Raw genomic sequence first — 22187 nt, 5'->3', positions numbered from 1 at the left:
GAGGAGGTTGTTGCGGCAATGCGCCATGCAAAATGTGACATGGATAGTGGGATACATGCCCTCAATGATAGCCCCGGCTGCCCTATTTGACGCCTCTCCATCTGCAACCATCAAAGGACATTCTCCGGGCCGATGATCCCTATGGTGCTTGTCCACTCCGCAGCAAGCATCTCCGTGGTCTTGCCACTGTCGGATGCATCATGTGACTCCACAAAGTACATCTCCCCGCGAGAGTAGGCCACCACTCCATGGATGGACCGCTTGCGGGTGTCGCTCCATCCATCTACAAGGAGAGAGATGCCATTGGTCTCCCACAAATCCTTTGTTGCTTGGGCCGCTTGCTCCACAGCAACCTTCTCTTTGTCAAGGAGGGTGGTGCGAAGCCTCTCCGATGAAGGTGGCACATAAGAGGGGCCATATTCCCCTATTTTTGTAACCATGGTTCCACAATATGGAGACCTATCCACCAAAAAAGAGCATGTTGTGTTAGTATGGAGAGTCAAGACCCCATAATGAAATACAAAATGGGAGATTGCAATGTGCATATGCCATAAGTCACAATGGAAACTCACCGCCGTGAAGCATGGAAGGCAATGTGGTCGTGGAAGAAGAATCGGGCAACCGACCTATCCACCTCTTCCTTCAATTTAGGATTCCAATTTTTGTTGAGGGTGCTTTGGCGATGCGCAATGCAAGCCCCCGATGTGGATGCATTTGTCTTGAACGCTTGAAAGGTGGAGCCAAGGTTGGCTTGCCTTTGCTCTCGCGGTGTCGCCGTGGCGTAGGGATCAACGGCAGCAAAACGACCCCTCTTGGCCGCTTCCGCGACCTCATACACCGCGAGCTTCTCAAAAAGCTCCAACCTCTTCTCAGGGAGTAATGTGTGGGCAAAACTTCACCTCGTGGCCGGGTTCATGAAGAAGATGGGCTCGCACTTTGTTTGCACCACCCGTTCTCTTGTACGGGCATAGCTTGCATGTCCATGGTCTTGCACCGCGCGCGGTAGAGTCGACTTCATCCCACCACGACCACGTTTGCACGGCGGGCCTCCTTCGAAAAGAGCCGGCTTGAGAAGTGGAGTTAGCTTGAGATGACATGATGGTGGAGAGAGTAGAGGAGAGCTTGTGTGGAGAGAGAGAGTAGAGGAGAGCTTGAAAGTTGAGAGGGTAGAGGAGGGAGAGAGTGCCAAGTAGGTAGGGAGGAAACTCAAAGGTAGAGCTCCGAGCCTCGAGAAGAGGGTAGACCGTAGAGGCGAAGCGCCGAAGGTAGAGAGGAGAGGCTTGAGGCGGAGAGCTTGAGCCTTGAGACATATGTCAAAGTGACCCAAAGGGTGGCTTTTATAGCCGCCAGGTGTCACAACCTATTGACGTTGTGAGCGGGATGAAAACACACACAGCGCCTCTATAACGACCCGACACACTCTTGGGAAGATACACACACACACTATGGGGCACCACTCGGCTTACACAACACACCTGGCCGAGACAGGGAACACACCTCTGGAGTGAGAGGAGAGAGACTATCCACTTGCCCACTCCACACACACACACACACACACCCAAAAAAGTCAGCTCAAAAGAGGAGAATTTCTGATGTTTAGATACAAATGAGCTCGGGCCAACACCAATGGGGCAAACAGCTCACACAATATGGGTAAAAGATACCAGATACAATCACAAACTGGAGCAGAAACTTCGCTCATAGGAGAAACTTACACAGAAAACCAGCAGGAAAAGAGTGAGGAATTTGGCAAAATGGACAGCGCCATCGCGTCCGGAACGGCCCAAAACCCCAGTCTACAATGTCAAAGTGCTCAAATCCGACCTCGGATGAGCAGTTTACGGCCAAAACAGGCTCCAAAAACCCAAAAAACACACCTGCGGTTGTTCCTCCTCTCTTCTCCACGTTTTTTCTAGTCTTCTCTCTCTTTTTTCAGTTCCCACACTTAGCTTTATTACTTGGGCACCCTTGGCCTTTTAGATGACCTCAAACGGACCCCGAACAGGCCAAAAACTGACCTCGCAGTGCATAGTTGTCACCTTTTTGCATCATTCGCACACCTGGCACTCGGCTTTTTTCCAATAATGCATCTCGTCACCACGTGAAGTGGCCCCAAAAAGTGGTCCTAATGATGACCTTTCTCCATAACTCTCACAAGAAAACACCCACGTTGTGTCCGTCCTCATCCGCGTGCAAATATTGACCTCGTTCGCCCTCCTGACGCCACTAGATGCCATCTGACGCACCTGCTGACCTCATGTCGTCGGCCCGCGGATAGCTTCCTCGAGAAGTTTTACGCGCTACCAACTCCTCCTTATTGTAGAAAAAACACACTAGTATTGATAATAGTGAAAATCGCTGCACTATGTACATGCTGTCCTACTTGTACACATGTGGGCCCCACGTAACCACCTGGCTCTGGAAAATGGGCAATTCTTTATTTGATTCACCATGCATGTGTATGTACATATGCGCAATCCCTTGCTCCAAAAAACTCCTTACATAATTTGCCCATCCCCTAGCCTGCTAGATCATTCATGATCAGCAGCAGCAAAGAGAGATATGAGACTCGCCACATCACAGGTCTCCTCATCCCTCACCAACACTGCTTGATCCACGGAACGCTCATCTTGCTCCACCATCATCAATCTAGCATGATACAATTTAAGACGCAACCCATTTACCCTTGACTTATGTAGAACACCATCCAGGTTAGCCAGCTGATATGTGCCATTTGGAAAACACTCCACTACCTTGAAAGGGCCTTCCCACTTAATTTGAAACTTCTTTTGGAAGGTGTTGTCCAGCTTACTGTTGTAGCGCAAAACCAAGTCATGTTTCTTGATACCCTTACTTTTGACCTGTTCATTTATCTTTGCCAAAGCCTTATCCTGCATGTGCCCATAATGCTCCAATGCGCTCATCCTATCCAACTGGACCTCTTGTAACTGCAAGAGCCTCTCTTTGAATGCATCACTAGGCGGCCCAAGCAACTTCTCTAACATCTTGACCGCAGGCAACTCTACCTCCACAGGCAATAGTGCTTCCTTGCCATACACCAAATGAAATGGAGTAAACCCTGTACCTGTCTTCACCGAAGTACGGTAAGCCCATAATGCACTAGGCATTTCCAAATCCCAATTCTTTCCTCGATGTTCTGTCACTTTATAAAGAATTTGTACCAACTCACCATTGAATCTTTCATTTAAGCCATTACACTGCGGGTAATAAGGAGTGGTATGCTGGTGCCTAATCTTCATCTTTGTGCATAAGAAGTCTAGCAGTTTAGCTCTAAATCCTGGCCCCTTATCTGAAAGTAGCTCTAATGGCACCCCAAACTTGCAACATATTTCATCATACACAAATTTTGCCACATCCTTTGCAGTGATCTGTTTTACTGCTATAGCCTCTGCCCATCTAGAGAGATAGTCCATTGCCGTCAAGATATAGCTTTTGCCCCTGCTTGTGATAGGTAATGGGCCTATTGCATCAATCCCCCACTTTTCAAACACATCAAATGCCATAATGGTTTTTCGTAGCTCTGGCTTCAACACTCTCTTCCCAAATGCTTGACACCTATTGCAAGACCTACACCAATGGTGAACATCCTTGTGCAAACTAGGCCATACATACCCCTCTTGCAAAATCTTATGCAAGGTGATTTTTAGAGCAAAATGGCCACCACATGCGCCTTCATGATTCTCTTCCAACACTCTGTAAAGCTCCTCCCGCCAAGGTACACGTCTCAACACGAGATCAGCCCCTTTCATGTATAAGACATCACCAATCAATTTGTACCTCTATGCTCTACGCACAAAGCTATACTTCTTAGACTTCTGAATCTCCTTTGGAATGATTCCTGTTAGCAAAAACTCCTCTTCTTGAGCCAAACTTTCCCGGCCATGATAAAGAGGTAAATTGATCCTCAACACGAATAGCTCCCCAATCATGCCTTGAGCTGCTTCATGTGCCTCTCCATTTAGAGCACGTTCAATGTGTCTGATGCTCCATGCTTCAAACTTTTTTAACAGGCCTTTAATTCTAAAGCACATTTCCTTCAATGAGGTGTTCTTGCTCTTCCACACACCCAGCACTTGCTTCACCACTAACAAGGCATCACCTTTTATGCTCAACCTTCGAACCCCATGCTTCAAACAAATGTGTAATCCAGCTTCCAAAGTAGCATATTCAGCCTCATTGTTGCTATGAGCATCCAATTTGAACCCTCTCTTGCATACTAGCTTCCCCTCTGGATCATAAAGTGCTATACCCCCTGAAGCTGCATCATGGCTCTTTCTGTATGAACCATCAAAGAACAACACATGTGCATTGCTGATCTGTGGCACTTCTTCAACTACTTTTCTCACCACCTCTTCCTTAACAATAAGGGGATTCTCCTTGTAGGTCAACAAATCAGCTAGGGTAGCCCTTGTACTATCTTCCACTAGAAAAGAGAACTCAAACTCTTGCAGCTCAATTACCCATTTCTTCACCACATTTGACATGTTAATACCATTAATTAACTGTGGCAAAAAGACATAACTCGTCAAGAAAACAAAAGGCCGTGGTAGCAAGTAATGACGAAATCGTCGACAAGCAAATATTACACTGGCCATCACTAGCTCTACTTCCGATAACTTTCTCTCCGCTACCAACTTCACTCGGCTTGCACAATACACTGGCCTCATATAATGGCTGCCCTTCCCCTTTTGCAATAGCATGGCTCCAATGGCATCATCCCCTACTGATGGATTTACATAAAAAACTTTCTCCCAATCAGGAGCCTGCATGGCTGACAAACCCCCTAACACCTCTTTCACCTCTTGAAACACTTCTTCACACTTGTCATCCCATTGCAATGGATCATGCTTTGCCACTTGCTGTAATGGATAAAGAAGTTGCGAAGACAATGGAATAAACCGTGCCATGTACTTCACTTTGTGTATAAAGGTTGCCAATTGCTTCGTACTCGTAAGTGATGGAAGAAGAATAATAGACTTAACCTTGTCTGGATCAGCCTCAATGCCATTTTCTGACACCATGTGGCCCAATAACTTCACCCTTGGCTGTGCTAGATGACATTTCTTTGGATTTAGTTGTCCTCCACATTCATCATATCGAGCCAATACCATCTGCAGCTTCTCATGGTGATCAGCCCTACTGCTATAGACACAGAAGTCATCCATAAAAGCTTTAACACAACTACCAATGAATGGTTCCAACACCCAATTTGCTCTCTCTTGATAGAAGGAAGGTCCATTTGACAACCCAAATGGCAATACTGTGTAGCAATAGCAGCCCCATGGCGTAATAAAAGTTGTCTTTGTGCGGTCTTTAAGAGCAATCTTCAATTGAAAATAGCCTGAAAAACCATCACACACACTGTACCTCTCATAACCTGCCACTGAATCTAAGATCTGATCGATGAATGGAAGAGGATATGGGTTCTTCTTAGTGGCTGCGTTTAAGGGTTTAAAATCCACACAAATTCTCCACTTCCCATCCTTCTTTGGACTGACTACAACTGGACTCACCCATTTTGTGGTCTCCACTGGAACTATGAACCCTGCCTTCAATAACTTGTCCACCTCTACCCGCAACGCTTCCATTTGCTCTTGACCCATCCTTCTTAGCCTTTGCCGCACTGGCTTAGCACCTTGTTTCAGCTCTATATGCATCTGTTCACCCTTGAACCCTCTGATCTCTTCATATGAAGTAATGAACAAATCAGGAAAACTAGCCAGCATATGCAAATATATATCCTTCTCCATAGCTGAGAGGTCTCCACTAATCATTTGCGTCATTAATTCCTGCTTCTTTGACAACTCAACCTTGGTTTGCATCAACCCTTCAATCACTTCATAAGGCCCTTCACTTTCATCTTCAACCTCATTCGCAAATGCAACTAAACCAATCTCCTGGATTTCTTTGTCCATCAAAAGAAATGCAACATCAGTATCCTCATCACTGCTGGTAGTGCTATCACTGTCCTTATCTGTCACCGTGGAAGAGCCTTCATCACTAGACTCATCCTCATCTTCATAAAGCTCCTCCAATCGCTTCCTTGTGTCCATATTATAAAGCTTCTTGGTACCTGTCTTTCCATAGAGGCTAATTGTACCATGTCGCCAATCTTGAACAGCTTCTGCTGCACGTAACCATGGTCTACCCAGGATAATAGGATATGCTTCCAACCCTGCTGGCATCACATGAAAATCAACCACTGCCTTTGCATCATATGCCTCCACTTCTAAGCTCTTTACAACACCTAAGCATTTTACTTTTTGATGGTTTGCCAATTTGATCCGAAAACCTGACACCCCAGCCACTGTGAGACCCATCTTCTCAACACATGAGTGTGTTATGACGCATATTTGGGCTCCGCCATCCACATAACCTTGTCCCAAATTTTTCCTTTTATGCCACACATCTACTATTGGACAAATGTCTGGTAGCTCGTCCATTGCCAACACCTTCACTGAACCTCTCTCTGGCTCTTTCTCCATTGGGTTAACCATCCTCTTCCACTGTCGCTTTAGCTTAGGCACCATCTCTATAAGCTGCCCAAAAGTAACATCTGCCTTCCTGCTCGTCAGATCCTCCTTCAAGTCATAGCTTAATTGTCCATCCCCTAGTGGAAAATCTGAAACATGAAACTTTCGACGAGCTCTCCTTTTCCTCTTGGCCTTGACATCCTCGCCTTCATGGCTCTTTCCTTTCTTCTTACTAGGACCTGGGGCACTTCTTCCTTCCTTTTTCTCTGTGGTCCTCTTCCCAATAGGCATCACTAATGTATTCTCTAGCTTTGATGCCTTCTCCAAGGTGACTACACTTAGCACTTTTGTCTTTCGCTTTTCCTCTTGGGTCAGTCCACTGGTTCCTTCGTCTCCCTTAATTTCGATGCCATAATCATTTGACCTAGTTAGCACCTGTCTTGGCAATGGATACATGTCTCCCCCCATCCTTGGTGGCTTATCACATTGCGGGCTGATGTGACCCAACTCTCCACAATTATAACATGTGGGCATCTGCCTCCAAAACCTACCATTGCTTTGTCCAACACCATTCCTAGGCCTTTCTTCACCTCCTGGCTGATTTGCAAACCTCCCTCGACCTCGATTATTTCCCACTTGACCTAGCATGTTTAGGCTGAGATTCTTCATCAAATCAACCATTTGCCTCATGTCTTGCCTTAGCCCATCATCTTGCACTGCTGTAGTGACCACTGCTGGCATAACCTGAGTAGTAACAGGAACTACTGGTTCATGATGAACCCCTAACATGCGCCCTTGTAAAGACTCTATAGGCTGAAATTCAGACCTCATTGGCAAAGACTCCACCCCTAACTGGCTCATTTTCCTCAGCTTCCACTCTTTGTTCCTTGCTACCTCTAGTGCATCCTCATATGTCCTAGGCTTCTTTAGCTCCACTCTCCAACGTATATTCTCCCAAAGAGCAGCCAAGAACCTGTCCTTCTTCATCATGTCAGGCGGGGGTACCTGTGGTGCTAAAGCCTTGCACATTCGCTCCCATGCCAATGAAAACTTACGTATGTACGCATCTACTGGCTCACCTTCCTTTTGCACCAAAGCTTGTACTTCTTGCCACACCTTGTCAGGATCTTCTATCTTCACAAACTCCACTTCCAACCCATGTCGTAGATTGTCCCAACTCAACCTTACAGGTGGATCAGCCACACGCAACTCCTCTTCAAATGCTTTAGACCAAACTCGTGCATCACTCTTCAAACAAATTTGGAGAAGGCGTAACATTTGCGTAGGGTCATGAATCTGGTTGCTAATGCAGGCAACCTCCATCTTTTCCAAAAATTCTTCCACATCTTCATCACTTCTTCCATGAAACTCCGGATAAGAGAAAGCCATGGCTACCCAAATTATGATGCTTTGAGAACCCCTTCGAACACACGTGCAAGAACCCAAAACTTTTCACTACCCAATCCCTAGAAACTTCAATGGAGCTCAACTTTAGATAAGGACAAACACATGCACATCAAATGAGTTTTCATAGTTAATCATCGGAATGACAACAGGCAAAGGACATTCCAGAATCTCTCTCAATCTTCTTGGCCCAAACATAAAGACTATGCGCTGCTGGAAAAAGATCTTCCTGGACACATGAACATTAATCTGAATTCTTTGAGTTAAATGAAAAGGAGTGAACTGAGGGCCATTTTGATCATCCATTAAAGCCAACCATGAAGCTCCCAAGAAGGCACACCTGACTTAACCTCTGATTTTTGCCAAAATTTCAGCAGCATAACAACATAAATGGCTCAAAATAGCAAAAAACCAGCCATCATAACTTGGGAAAATTTCGACAGAGTTTCCCCAGAAGTAGAGCAATGAGAATCCAAAATATAGACTGTATCAATATGCATAAACTGTCAACAATAGAACCCGAGCATCAAATAGGACTCACTAGTACATAGCCTATGGCGAGGTCACAAAAAGGGTGCTCCAGCTACCTGTATCACCGAAAGGATCTCCACATTTGAGAATCTCCCAGCTCAATAAAAACCTCACGCTTTCGACCCTCACACGAAGGATAATACAAATCGCGTATAGTCAAGTCTCAGAAATGACTATCTTCCAGACCAAGTCTCAGAAATGGCTGGGACTGCCAAATACAACCAAGTATGGCTCCACAAATGTGTACAATGGCAGTTTCCACAAGTAACGTACAATCCAGTAAACAATGCGCTCAAATAGGCGCCAAGTGATGCATACCCACAACAACTGCAAGTGACATCACTGCTAGTATATCACTGTACTCCAGCTACCTGTACCTGTGTGAATCACCTGTACCTGTACCTGTACCTGTCCCTGTAACCTGTAACCTGTAACCTGTAACCCTGAATCTCGAAGCTTGAAGCTCGAAGCAGAAGGTACTCGAAGAAGATCCTCCGTGGGGGCGCCAAAAGAATGTGAGCGGGATGAAAACATACACAGCGTCTCTATAACGACCCGACACACGCTCTTGGGAAGATACACACACACACTATGGGGCACCACTCGGCTTACACAACACACCTGGCCGAGACAGGGAACACACCTCTGGAGTGAGAGGAGAGAGACTATCCACTTGCCCACTCCACACACACACACACACACACACACACACACAAAAATCAGCTCAAAAGAGGAGAATTTCTGATGTTTAGATACAAATGAGCTCGGGCCAACACCAATGGAACAAACAGCTCACACAATATGGGTAAAAGATACCAGATACAATCACAAACTGGAGCAGAAACTTCGCTCATATGAGAAACTTACACAGAAAAACAGCAGGAAAAGAGTGAGGAATTTGGCAAAATGGACAGCGCCATCGCGTCCGGAACGGCCCAAAACCCCAGTCTACAATGTCAAAGTGCTCAAATCCGACCTCGGATGAGCAGTTTACGGCCAAAACAGGCTCCAAAAACCCAAAAAACACACCTGCGGCTGTTCCTCCTCTCTTCTCCACATTTTTTCTGGTCTTCTCTGTCTTTTTTCAGTTCCCACACTTAGCTTTATTACTTGGGCACCCTTGGCCTTTTAGATGACCTCAAACGGACCCCGAACAGGCCAAAAACTGACCTCGCAGTGCATAGTTGTCACCTTTTTGCATCATTCGCACACCTGGCACTCGGCTTTTTTCCAATAATGCATCTCGCCACCACGTGAAGTGGCCCCAAAAAGTGGTCCTAATGATGACCTTTCTGCATAACTCTCACAAGAAAACACCCACGTTGTGTCCGTCCTCATCCGCGTGCAAATATTGACCTCGTTCGCCCTCCTGACGCCACTAGATGCCATCTGACGCACCTGCTGACCTCATGTCGTCGGCCCGCGGATAGCTTCCTCGAGAAGTTTTACGCGCTACCAACTCCTCCTTATTGTAGAAAAAACACACTAGTACTGATAATAGTGAAAATCGCTGCACTATGTACATGCTGTCCTACCTGTACACATGTGGGCCCCACGTAACCACCTGGCTGTGGAAAATGGGCAATTCTTTATTTGATGCACCATGCATGTGTATGTACATATGCGCAATCCCTTGCTCCAAAAAACTCCTGACAACGTGTCAAAGCCTAAAGAATGGAGCCAACTTGTAGATGTCGGCCAAGGGCCCTAAACCCTAAGTGAAGAGCAAGAGTAGCAGGAAATAAAGCAGGGCTCACACACACACACAAGAACTTGCGAATTAGGTTGATGACGTGGCAGATTTCTGGAAATCACGCTGGCTGATGACGTGGCAGAACTGTACGGATTACCGCTTTTCACGTTGGCGGTGCTGATGTGGCAAGATTGTACGGATTTTCGTAAATTGCGTTGGCAGCTTTTTGGCTTTGCTTTTGGACCAGATTCTTTTGAGTTTGAAGGCTTTTCACTGTAATTGCTTTTTAGGCCAAGGGCCTTTAAATATGAGGTTAGGGCTCATTCTCTGGCATGCTTCGTGGAGAAGGTGCAGAGTCTGGAGCACCGGCTTTTACTGTGTTGATGCAATATAAAGAAATACCTAAAGGGGCGCGTAGGTTTGGGGCCAATATTCTCTGAGGTGGAATTCCGCCACTCCGTGTCGCGTGTCGTCTCTCTCTCTCTCTCTCTCTCTCAGTTCAGTTGTAATTGAAGTGCTATAAGTCTGTTCAGTCTGTTCTTTTCTGTTGGCACGTGGTGCCCGTCTTGTGATAGTGGTATCAGTCTTTAGAGCATCAGGCGTGTGCTTTTCTGAAAGCATACCGGTCCTACAAAAGAGCAGAGAGAGCTATTGGAATTTTATTCGAGGTGTCTTCGCCCAGCAACCCGGGCTTATTAGCCACTCCCACCCTTACTTCATCGCGCATCGGGCGCGCTCTCGTCTTCATCGATGTGTCTTACAGGGCATAAGCCATAAAGAACCCAAGACTTGGAATTCATGGATTCAGTAGAATATTTGCAGTTTTTGCTCAACGAACTCCATGACATTCTTTCGCGGAATCCTCAACAGAATCTTCCAATGCTGCAAAGTTTTCAACAATTTTTGAACTACATGTTACCCCTTTTGATGCCCCAGGTGGTACCTCCTCCTCCGGCATCAAAAAGTACGAGAGCTTCCAATTGGCAAATTTCTCAGCCATCTTTTCCGATCGGGGGAGTTTTCAGGAATATGGTGCAGCCATCTGACCTTGATCCAATGCAGCCGCCTTTGCCACCGCCATTGCCCCCACCTCCATCACCACCACCACCACCGCCACCAGGCTACAATGGTTGGAGCCCATATGGATACCCTTATTATCCATACCTGGGATATGCGCCTAACCAATCCAAAGATTTCAAAGAGCCCACAAAGATGGCGGCACGACAGTCAAATTTTTCACTTTTTCCGGGTAAAAGATTGCAAGAAATCATTGCAGTTCCTACAACAATTCGATAACATCTATGCTTTAGGGAACTATACAGAAGAATCCAAGATTTCTCGAGCAGCGGGATTTCTTAAAGATAATGCTATGCAATGGTGGAGTTTAATCGCGACACAACCGCATGCTCCAAGGACCTGGCAAGCTTTCAAGACAGTTTTTGCACGTAGTTACATGACTTCTATGTTTGAAGTCAAGATTTTGGCAAAGTGGGGCAACTTGAAAATGCTTGTCACCGAAACCATGGACGAATATAACCAAAGGTTTCTCGACGTGTACCTTCCGGTGTCCTTTAGATTTGTTCCCTTGGAGGCCCAGTGCGAGTGATACACCATTGGACTACCATCACCATTGCATGAATATTGTCTATCCAAGCAAGTTTCTACCATGCAAGAACTTATGGACCATGCCGCGGTCGGCTACAAACTGATGAAGGGAAAGCTAGAGTTTACCACAGAAGAATCTCCGGCTGCTAACCACAACTCTCGGCAACAACGAACAAATTCTCGAGAGTCTCATGAAAATCAACCGCAAAGGCCTCGTTTGACGCCTCAACAATGAGACACCTTACTACAAGAAGGCTGATGCTCTGGATGCTTTCAAACAAGGCATACAAACATGGCATAATCATTCTAATTGTCCCAAACGCACTGATAGACCAGAGGAGCCGACGTCCGCACCAACGGTCGACAGAACCCCAGCGCCACCTCCTGCTAAGAGAGCTAGACCCGCTATTGGACTAGTTCTTGATATTTATGGCATACGCCTTGAGAGTACAAATGAATTATGTCGAGCATATGGCAAAGTCAATGGCTTCAAAGCCATTATTTTCTTTGATCCCGGAGCTACAGAGAACTTCATCCATCCAGAATTTTTAAAGCAGATGCACTTTGATTATGATGCAGAGGGTGGAGAAATTGAAGCTGAGCTAGCCACGGGACAAACTCAGAAAGTAGTACCGCTCATTGGTGCTCTTCCAGTGACTATTCAAGATTATCATGGAAAAGCTGATTTCCACATCATGAAGTTGGGCAATTGCGACGTTCTCTTGGGCATGCCTTGGCACGACAAGAATGATGCGACTCTCTAGGTCCGGAACCGAACCATCACCGTGATGTAGAATGACAAGCCAGTCGTCCTCAAAGTTCGGTTGTCCGAACAAAACCTCGAATAAACTCTCTCTATTTGTTTTTCTTTATAGCTAGAAAGTATTGTTTGAAAATTAGTTTGAATTGTTTGAAATGGAAAGTATCTATTTTGAACTTGTTTCGATGCCGATTTGAGATGTTTGACTCTGGTTCTAATACTAGTTTCAATGATTGGTGATTTTACTCCCGAGTGGAGTAGTGAGAAAATGATGATTGAAAAGTGTTGTTTTTTACTCCCGGCCGGGACCTCGATAGTTATACGGGAGGAGTATTAAGAAGTCTAAGCAGTGGTTACTCTCAGCACCTCCAAACAACGCAGGCTGCGGTATGGGGGGTGTTTGGTTGTAAAAGGCCTCTATATCTCCCGGCCCGGACCTTTTTAGGTTATGCGGGAGGAGTGATGAGGGAGTCGTTGAATATCTTCCGGCCCGGACCTTATTAGGTTATACGGGAGGAGTGTTCATCGGGGACTTTATGTTTCTATGTCTTGTACCATGCATATGTGAGCATTTGTGTTGCATTGTGATGTGCCAACCACTGAATATTCCTAATTAGATGAGATTGCCTGGGTATGTAATTTTAGTGCATCAAGACACCCGTGGAAGATTAGTACGGTCTGGGTGTGATGGCTAATTTTACCACGCCGGAATATCAAGAGTTTCGATCTGGCCGAAAGGAGAAGCTAACTCCTTGATCAAAGAGCCAAAAGGAGAAGCTAACTCCTTAACAAAAAGAGCAAACTGATTGTCCCTCGGAATGACCCTCGGAATTTTTTTTTGAGCTAACTTGAGTTGTTTTGTAGATACGACGATTACTCTCTTTCAAGAAGGGGAGATGTTACAAACTGTTGACGTGTCAAAGCCTAAAGAATGGAGCCAACTTGTAGATGTGGGATGAGGGGCCTAAACCATAGTTACCCGGAACGCGGAACGGGAACGGCGATGGGCCTCCCTGCGGAACAGGGGAACGGGAACGGCGCGGAACGGGAGGCATTAAAAAACACCCAAATAATGCAATTTTTAGCGTTATGTGTTTGAACTTTGAATACAAGTAGTGTTAGAGTCCTTTGAATCTAATACTCACAAAAAACATACCATTCCACCTTATTATGGCTTGATTGCATCGTGTGGTGATGCGCGGTCATAGTACGTTAACAACAGACACAATGCATGCTTGAGATAGAGAGCTTGAGAGAGGCTTCACTTCTTGAGACGAAGGGGGAGAGAGCTCGAAGCCTTGAAAATTGAGGGCAAGCCCAAGAGAGAGAGCTTGAGAGCTTGAGGCCCGAGCGCGAGGGTAGAGGAAGAGAGAGAGAGTCTTGAGGCTTGTTGCATTTGGGAAGGAAAGGGGTGAGGGGGGAGCAATTTATAAGGGAAAAAACACACCCAAAATCTGCCCCTTTATGATTTCTTACCATTGCTGCCGTTCCGCCGTTCCAGGGCGTTCCGGCCCCGTTCCCCCCTGTCGTTCCGGTATTCCCTGGTCTGTCGGAACGTCGGGCCGTTCTGGGCACCTGCAGCCGGCCAGAACGCCTTTCCGGCGTTCCAGGCAGTGGTAGGGGCGTTCCCCGGTAACTCTGGCCTAAACCCTAATTGAAGAGGCAAAGCAGCAGGAAATAAAGCAGGGCTCACACACACACACACATGAACTTGCGAATTAGGTTGATGACGTGGCAGATTTCTGGAAATCTCGCTGGCTGATGACGTGGCAGAACTGTACGGATTTCCGCTTTTCACGTTGGCGGTGCTGATGTGGCAAGATTGTATGGATTTTCGTAAATTGCGCTGGTAGCTTTGTGGCTTTGCTTTTGGACCAGATGCTTTTGAGTTTGAAGGCTTTTCACTGTAATTGCTTTTTAGGCCAAGGGCCTTTAAATATGAGGTTAGGGCTCATTCTCTGGCATGCTTCCTGGAGAAGGTGCAGAGTCTGGAGCACCGGCTTGTACTGTGTTGATGCAATATAAAGAAATACCTAAAGGGGCACCAAGGTTTGGGGCCAATACTCTCTGGGGTGGAATTCCGCCACTCCGTGTCGCGTGTCGTCTCTTTCTCTCAGTCCAGTTGTTATTGAAGTGCTAAAAGTTTGTTCAGTCTGATCTTTTCTATTGTCACGTGGTGCCCGTTATGTGACACCAGGTTGCTTCAAACTTTCAACATCCAAAAAAAGAGCTGTTGGGCTGCCAACTGGCCGTTTGAAAAGGCCCAAAATTCAATTTTTTTAAAAAAAAGTCCATTGACTAGCCGGTTGTCCCCGTCCGTTTCGGCCCGCCGTCCCCGGGACGTCTGCGTGCGTTCCCACTTGGACTCTCCCCATTCGGCTGTTCCCTGCCGTCCCAGTTCGTCCCCGTCCCAGTTTCGGCCATCCCCCGCCCCTAGGCCCCATTCCTTCCGTCACCTATTACTATGCTACCTGCACATTAGAAATGAGAGGTAAAGAATGAAGACCATCCTCACCATGAATGATCGTGGAAGAGTCACTTGTAGCATATTGAGTGAGCGTATTGTTTGCCCAATCAATGAGAGGGTTATGCTCACAAAACCATCTAATGCTTAGAATCATATCACATCTTGAGAGAGGAGACAAGACAAATTTTCTATGGAAGAACGCTTGCTAAACAGTGAATAACACATCAAGGCACTCTCGTGTAATGAGAGAGTCCATACTGGGAGCGAAGCCCGACAAGTTGTCTGGCTAACCTCCAAGCGGGCTCGTTCTACAAGAGAGGCACCAACCACATCATGTATACTGCCTCAATCAAACAAGATCACCATGCGTTGACCATTCACATGACCGTAACACTTCATGAGAGACTCATCAGTTAGATGATCATTAGAAACTTGGTACACACTAGTGTTCTCATTTATGGCATTAACAGAAGATGTGGGTTCTGTGGGTTCTTGAGGTTCATTGGATGCGTTCTTAGGACATGTCTTCTTTATATGACCCTTGACGTGACATTGATAACATCGACCTTCCTTAGCATAAATGATTTGTTCTTCTGGCGTTATGTATCCTCCTATAATTCCTTGTGGATCTTTTTCATCTGGGGTTAGCTTAGGTTTAGCAGGTGTTTTAGCTTTACCCGTAGATTCATTTTGAGAGTTCTTTTCCGAAGGATTAGAGGAAGATGGGCTAGAAGAGTTACCATCCTTACCATTCTTACCGTTCTGTGGATTCTGAGGAGTTTGAGAGGTACTGTGAGAAGACTTGTTCTCCTTAGGCTTTCCTTTGTTGTGCTTCATCTTCTGTGCAAGAGCAATCGCTACCGCCTTGTTGAGATCTACGGGGTCGAGTACTTCGACATCAAACTTGATATACTCGTCCAACCCGAAAAGGAATGCCTCTTTGCGCTCATCATCGGATTTGCGTAATTGGGTGTCGAGCTGCAAAACATGGTTAGCGAAAGACATAACTGACATACCATTTTGCTTCAGATTGCGCCAATCTTCTTTTAACCGCGCTAAGTACTGAGGTGACATAAACTACGTATTGAGCTCGTCTTGGAAGTTGGCCCAATTGAAAGAAAGAGGCACGTCTTCCTTAGCTTCCTCTAGGTGCACATCCAACTGTGCCTCTTGCCACGCTCGATACCAATTAATGGCATCACCGGCAAGATACATGGCTGCCATCAAAACTTTGCTATTCCCTGTTTTCTTAGTTGTCGCAAAGCAGGCATTAAATTGATGCAACCAAGATGAATATCATTAGCATCCATCATACTGTCATACTTACTGAACGTCAACTTCTCAGTGACTGGATTGTTGGAGTCGGCATCTCTACTTGTGCTACCTGATGAACTGCCCATATCTTTGATCGGCTCGAATTTCGAGGTAAGTACCTGTAGGACCAACTCTCGCATGTGTTGGTCTCTCTGCGCCTCACGCTCTAACTCCAAGGCCGCTTGCCTTTCTTCGGCCGCTATGCGTTGAGCTTTGCGTGCATGCTCACGCTCAAGCTCCATAGCTGCCCTTCTTTCTTCGCGCTCGTGATCCATGGTGGCGTGTTGCGCCTCTTGTTGTAGCATCATGTCCATCATCGACTTGACCAAAGCCTCCATAGGATTTGATGCAACCCGTCGTGTAGATGGGGATGGGAGAGGATCAGGAAAAAAATCCTCCTGGTGGGGAAAACTCTTCGTCGCCAACTCCACTCTCGTCACCTTCACGCAAAGTATCCAATCCGCTTCGGGTGACGACCATACATTGAGATCTTGGGTACTTAGGTCCTTGAGGAACTTGGGGTCTTGAGGTTCTTGGGTTCTTGAGTTCTTAAGGTTCTTGAGTTCTTGAGCTTGCAATCGGTGTTTGAGAAGGCTTTTCTCTTACCCGAGCTCGACTCTTCCCTACGGGCGCACCCCTCGGCGGCCTTGCGCTCACACCAAAGTTGCTTTCTCCCACCTCACGTCGATTGGCAAGCCACTAAGTGCACGGTCCGCTCTCAATGAGTGAAAAGAGGAACAAGGGGAGGCTGGACAAGCCCTCTTGGGTTACGTGCGACCGCAACAAGCGAAAAAAAGTTTGTGGTTCTTTCCTTGAGAGATACAAAACATAGTGACATAAAAACCCATTTCAGCCCTCTGAAACCCCAAAACAGCGAAACAACCGAAATGTTTCTGCGAAACGTACGAAACGAGTTGCTTTATTTTATTTTTCCCCCCTTTTGACCAATTAACCTCAAATTACCCGTTTGGGGGATTTTTTAAGCCATGCACAAAGGCTGCCTCAAAAAATCTGCATGGCCGCCTCAAAAAATCGATACCCTAACGCACATCGAATAATCTCTCTCTCTCTCTCTCTCTCTCTCTCTCTCTCTCTCTCTCTCTCTCTCTCTCTCTCTGTGAGCCTTACACGTCAACCTAGTCCCCCTCGTCTTTACGTGTACATTGTTGTAGTTGGGTGCCGACTTACCTTGTTACTCGTGACTAAAGTTTCACATCTAAATTTTGGTATTTAACATGTCTTGACAGGTGAAATATACATGTAAAAAAAAACTTGTGTTTCGCTTTCTTGAGCTCCGAAACGAGATGTTTCAGAAACCTCGAAACCCCAAAACGCACAAAAACCCCGAAACGTTTGAAACGTCACACTGATACAGAACACTGCCAAAAGCTCTAATACCAATGTAAGGTGCAGCGGAAGTGAATGTTGATATTGCTCAAGATGAATGCTCCGAACTGTGCTCAAGGGTTCCTTTTACTTACGGAAGGGAGAGCCTTCCGTTCCTTTAGAGAGAGAATGCAATGATAACAAACAAAGTGAATGCTACTGTGAATGAAGGTACTGAGACTGAGAGAAAGAGAGAGAAGAATACGACACCAGACGGTTCTCAAACCCTCCTCCAAGGGCCCCCCTCTCTATGGCGAGAGAGTCTATGCTATAGGTTGCACAAATCTGGTACAAGGGCCTAGATGCAATGGACTTGCCGATGATGTCGACGATGAGGATGGCTAAAAACTGAAAACGCTAGGGCTGAAAAGCTGAAATCTGCAAAACGCTGACCTTTTGCTGAGCACTGACACTATGTCGATGACGACGATGTGCTGAAAACGCAGATGCTGAAATCTGAAAACAGCGGGCTGAAACTGTAAACGCTGGCTGACTCGACGCTCGGCGAGGATCTACTGCGTGCGTAGCTATGGCTAAATCTGCAAATACAGAGGGCTGAAAACTGAAAACGCTGATCAATCTGCAAGTGTAGAAAACGGTATGGCTGATCTGCTGAGTTTGCAAAACGCTAGGCGGATCTGCTGACTGCAAAAGACGCCAGGTTGATCTGCTAATGCAGAAACGCTGGGTCCTGTAGGCTGAAAACACTGGGTTTCCTACTGGTCTTGCTGAGAAGATGCACTGCAAGTTGCCTGAGCTCCTTCTGCTGCTTCTTCTGCTCCTATTGAGTGACCACTGAGTTTCTTTTATATTTCCTTAGCAATTTGCCCTACCTACTTTTCCAACAAAAGTCACTTATTAATAAATAAATGAAAAATGTGTATTTTGGGAAAAAGGGTTCTATGCTCTGTAAAATGCTCATGATGGGTATTGAATGCGATGTTGATGATTATGATGTGTGCAATCAGAGAATATGCAACTAATCTAAGTGCCTGGACATGCACGGCTTGCTCACATGCTCACAAAGGTGCCAAAACACTTCGGCTGACATGAACCCTATATCTAAGATAGCTTGTCCACATGCACACAGGTTTAGGTGTGCACGTGATATTTTGCCCTTGCTGCCTTTTTCGGGTGGCCGGTTTTCAGATGGATGTAGTTTCTGCTTTTCTCAACGGTGACTTAGAGGAGGAGGTGTATGTGGAGCAACCTCCAGGGTTCGAGGATCCAGATTTTAGAAACATGGTTTGTAGGTTGCTAAAGGCTCTCTATGGCCTGAAGCAAGCCCCTCGAGCGTGGTAACAGAAGATAGACTTTTTCTTCCCACGACACTCCTCTCGACCTGCTTTTGTAGACCCTGATTTATAAATTTAGAGTGAGGAAGGATTGGTGACACTTGTTATCCTCTATGTGGACGATCTTGTGATCACACATAGCCATGTTGAGCACATCTAAGTAGCCAAAGTTGCAATCAATGAGGAGAACTTGCAATTCTTTTTTGCTTTGAGCTGTGAAGTAAAAGCATGCAAATTTTCTGATTATTGCAACACCTTGTGATCTAAAATTAGGTGTGATTTGGTCTCTTTTGTATGCTTCTGAGCTCTAATTCTTCCATTTTTCTGTCCTGTATGCTAAGGCTGGAAGAGTGGAAGTTTCTCATCTTCACACGGAGCACGTTTCCAGTAGCGGTGATGTTGGAAGGCCTCCAAGTGTAAGTAATAGCAGATCTTCAATATGACTATCAGCATTTTATGGCATAGAGCTTTCCGGATTTTAATGTCATTTTGAGTCTGTGTGATTTCTTGTGGTGGACCATTCAGATGCTTTCAAGAGAATTCCCTATGCTCTCTTTTACAGGATTAGAAGAGGTGTGGTGGTTTTCTCCAAGAAGGGCTCCAAACGATCCCATCAAGGGTGTCTTTCATAGCAGAGAGAGCATGGGTAGCCATCTGTTACTATGGCCAAATGCTGATATTAATGATTTGAGACTAATTGTTGATGAGCCTGGATGCAGATCATCTGAGGAAAAGGGTAGGCTTATTTCGCCAATATTTGCTTTCAAGACCAGAAAGCACTATTGTGGTGATTGGTCATTCCACTTTTTTTAAGGTAAGAATATACAGTGTCCTCGTGCACGAATATGTCTTTGCTTGCAAGGCTACAATCTTCGCACCACTTGCCGAAGAATGCCTTCTCCAATAAGTGCTTATGATGCTGCATTTGTGTAGAGTAGTCTATAGCTACTGTTTGCACTGCATAAATTTGATGGATAGGGGCTAATGGGGTGATACAGAAAAGTCAATTTATGCCATAACACTAATGGATATTTAAAAATGGAAACATTTGAATGCTCACAAGTGTGTTTCTTGGTCATAGAATGGTCGGATGTTCTAGAAAACTAATCCTTCACATTCAAACAAAGATGTAAATGCATGCCACAGTGGTTTGCTTAGCATATTGGGGTGTAAAACAGTATCTTGGAAGAAAGTGGAAGGGTGTAGGAGAGCTCCAAGCGCCATAGCCATCATCTTCTTCATAAAGCTTCTCTGTCGCCAAAACTAGAATCCCTTTTAGAGGCAAATTGAGGTACGGTAGGGGAGGTTTTTTTTTGTTTGTTTTGTTGCACTTTTAAAGGCCGCAAGTGGGCAAAAACCTTGGGGGTGGGGGCGTCACGTATAATATATGTATCTATCACGTGGATTCAACAAAATAACAGCGTGCGGTATGGCAAAGGGATAATGACTACAAAAGAAGAGGGTTAAGCTTATCATGTGGAAAAAGGGGGTTCTACTAATCTTGTTTCAGTGGACCTTGAGTTTGCTTGCTACCTTATTTTTTCTCTTCAACCCAAATCTAATGAAAATTTATTTGCTATGCAGGAGCTTAGTGGTCGGCGAAAACGCATGGAGAACTGTGAAATTCTCACAATAAGGGTCTGATATGACTGCGCGTTTCTGTTTCGCATTCAATAGACCATCTTGTATGTAATCTATGTTGTAATCAGCATGAAAGAAGGTGGAAGTATTTGAAAAAGCCTTATCAACTTTGACTAATTGCAGCATCTATATAATAAGGGCTTATTCTCGGATCGATCTGGTGTCAATCAGAACTAGTGTGCCTTGAATACTTCGCAAGAAACAGTTCAATTCAAGTAGCGGACATTCTTGAATTAGATGCCGGTTCTTACAAGTCCATTCATAACTTGTGCATTGCTCTCCAAAATGCATCTCTTTTTTTTTGGGTACATTGTGTCTTATGTTTAATGGGAGGTTAACTAAACAGATTAAATATCTTACATAAAAACAGAGACTAAACTAGTGTCAAAAAACTAAAATGAATAGCTCTTGTATTGCTCTCTTCTTTGAAGTGATGTGAATGACCCCTATTTTGCGCTCTCTGTGCTCCTTCGATTGGTTCAAAAGGTTAATTTTGTGTATGTCAGGGCAAAAAATACAAAGTGTAGTATAGTTTGTGATAGGTGATGCAAATTAAGACCACAACTCTCTTTTCTCACTCAATTGTCAAAAACCATTAGTCAATATTAAGCATGCAAACGATGACTTATATTTGCATGTCGTAGCTCATGTCTCTTGATGTTTCGCATCACTTGACAAAACTCTTTTATTCTCATGAAGAGAATAATAGTCAGCCAATTTCATAATTATTATTTTAGTTTTATAAGATGCTTTATGTACACGCATGTGTAGGCCCCATAAAAGAAGGATCAAATGCATGTGGTCGTGAGGTGACTTTGTCTTCACCTAGATATATAATTGTCACTAGTTTGGCCAGTGGCCTTTGGCCGCTTCTCTCTCTCTCTCCACATCCGTCACTGTGTTGCCAGGCGTTGCAGGCTACATCGTTGAAGTGAGCAGTTGTTGTCACGTCTGAGGGAGGGAGAAGGGGGGGGGGGGGGGGGGGGGGGGGGGGGATCCCTATTATAATAGTATTGATGAACGTGCCTTTCTATTGCATATTTGTTTTCTCCACCAATGTTGAAGAGTCATTATATTCTCCTCCTTCAATGTTGGAAGGTCATTACATTCTCCTCCTTTGGTATCGAAGGGGTGCTTGCTTTGTTATTCGTAATACATGGGGAGGCAGTCAGGACCTTTAAGTTTACACAGACTTGTCAAGCGGTCACTATGTATTGCAGTTACCATTCAACTACTAGCCCAAATGTGAGCTACCACCTTGCCATCATGTATTCCCAAAAAAGCTATCTCTATTGTTCATTGTACCTTATATCTATTGGGAGGTTAGCGAAAACGAATATACCTTTTTTAAAAACATAAGAGTAAAATAGTGTTAAAAACCAAAATTAAATAGCACTTCTCATGACAAAGCCACAACTAGAAGTTGTTATGTATTGCTCTTTTCTTCAGAGTGATGAGCATGTTGTCTAAAACCTTGACCTCAGCAGAGGCCAGGACATGCCCCCTGTGTGACATGGACCTTGAGACAGAGTTGCACTATACATGCCACTGCCCTGTCTACTACGAGATACGAGGTTGCTTCCATTGCTCGTTTTGG

General features: G+C 45.3%; 1 protein-coding gene across 2 annotated transcripts in view; it reads left to right on the top strand.

The window, feature by feature from the left end:
• LOC147424389 (uncharacterized) overlaps positions 1-20744 on the top strand; it is a 130859-nt gene extending 110115 nt beyond the window's left edge. For both annotated transcript variants that reach the window (XM_086499512.1, XM_086499513.1), the window contains exons 7-10: positions 19291-19365; positions 19475-19595; positions 19669-19763; positions 20534-20744. In XM_086499512.1, the coding sequence (XP_086355638.1) occupies positions 19291-19365; positions 19475-19595; positions 19669-19763; positions 20534-20593 (351 nt within the window). In that variant the 3' untranslated portion in view covers positions 20594-20744. The remainder of the gene's footprint in view (positions 1-19290; positions 19366-19474; positions 19596-19668; positions 19764-20533) is intronic.
• Positions 20745-22187: the final 1443 nt, after the last annotated feature.

Source organism: Adiantum capillus-veneris, chromosome 25 (genome assembly GCF_014529385.1).
Source record: "Adiantum capillus-veneris isolate H3 chromosome 25, ASM1452938v2, whole genome shotgun sequence".
Lineage (NCBI taxonomy): Eukaryota > Viridiplantae > Streptophyta > Polypodiopsida > Polypodiales > Pteridaceae > Adiantum > Adiantum capillus-veneris.
This window is presented reverse-complemented; position numbering and strand designations above follow the sequence as displayed.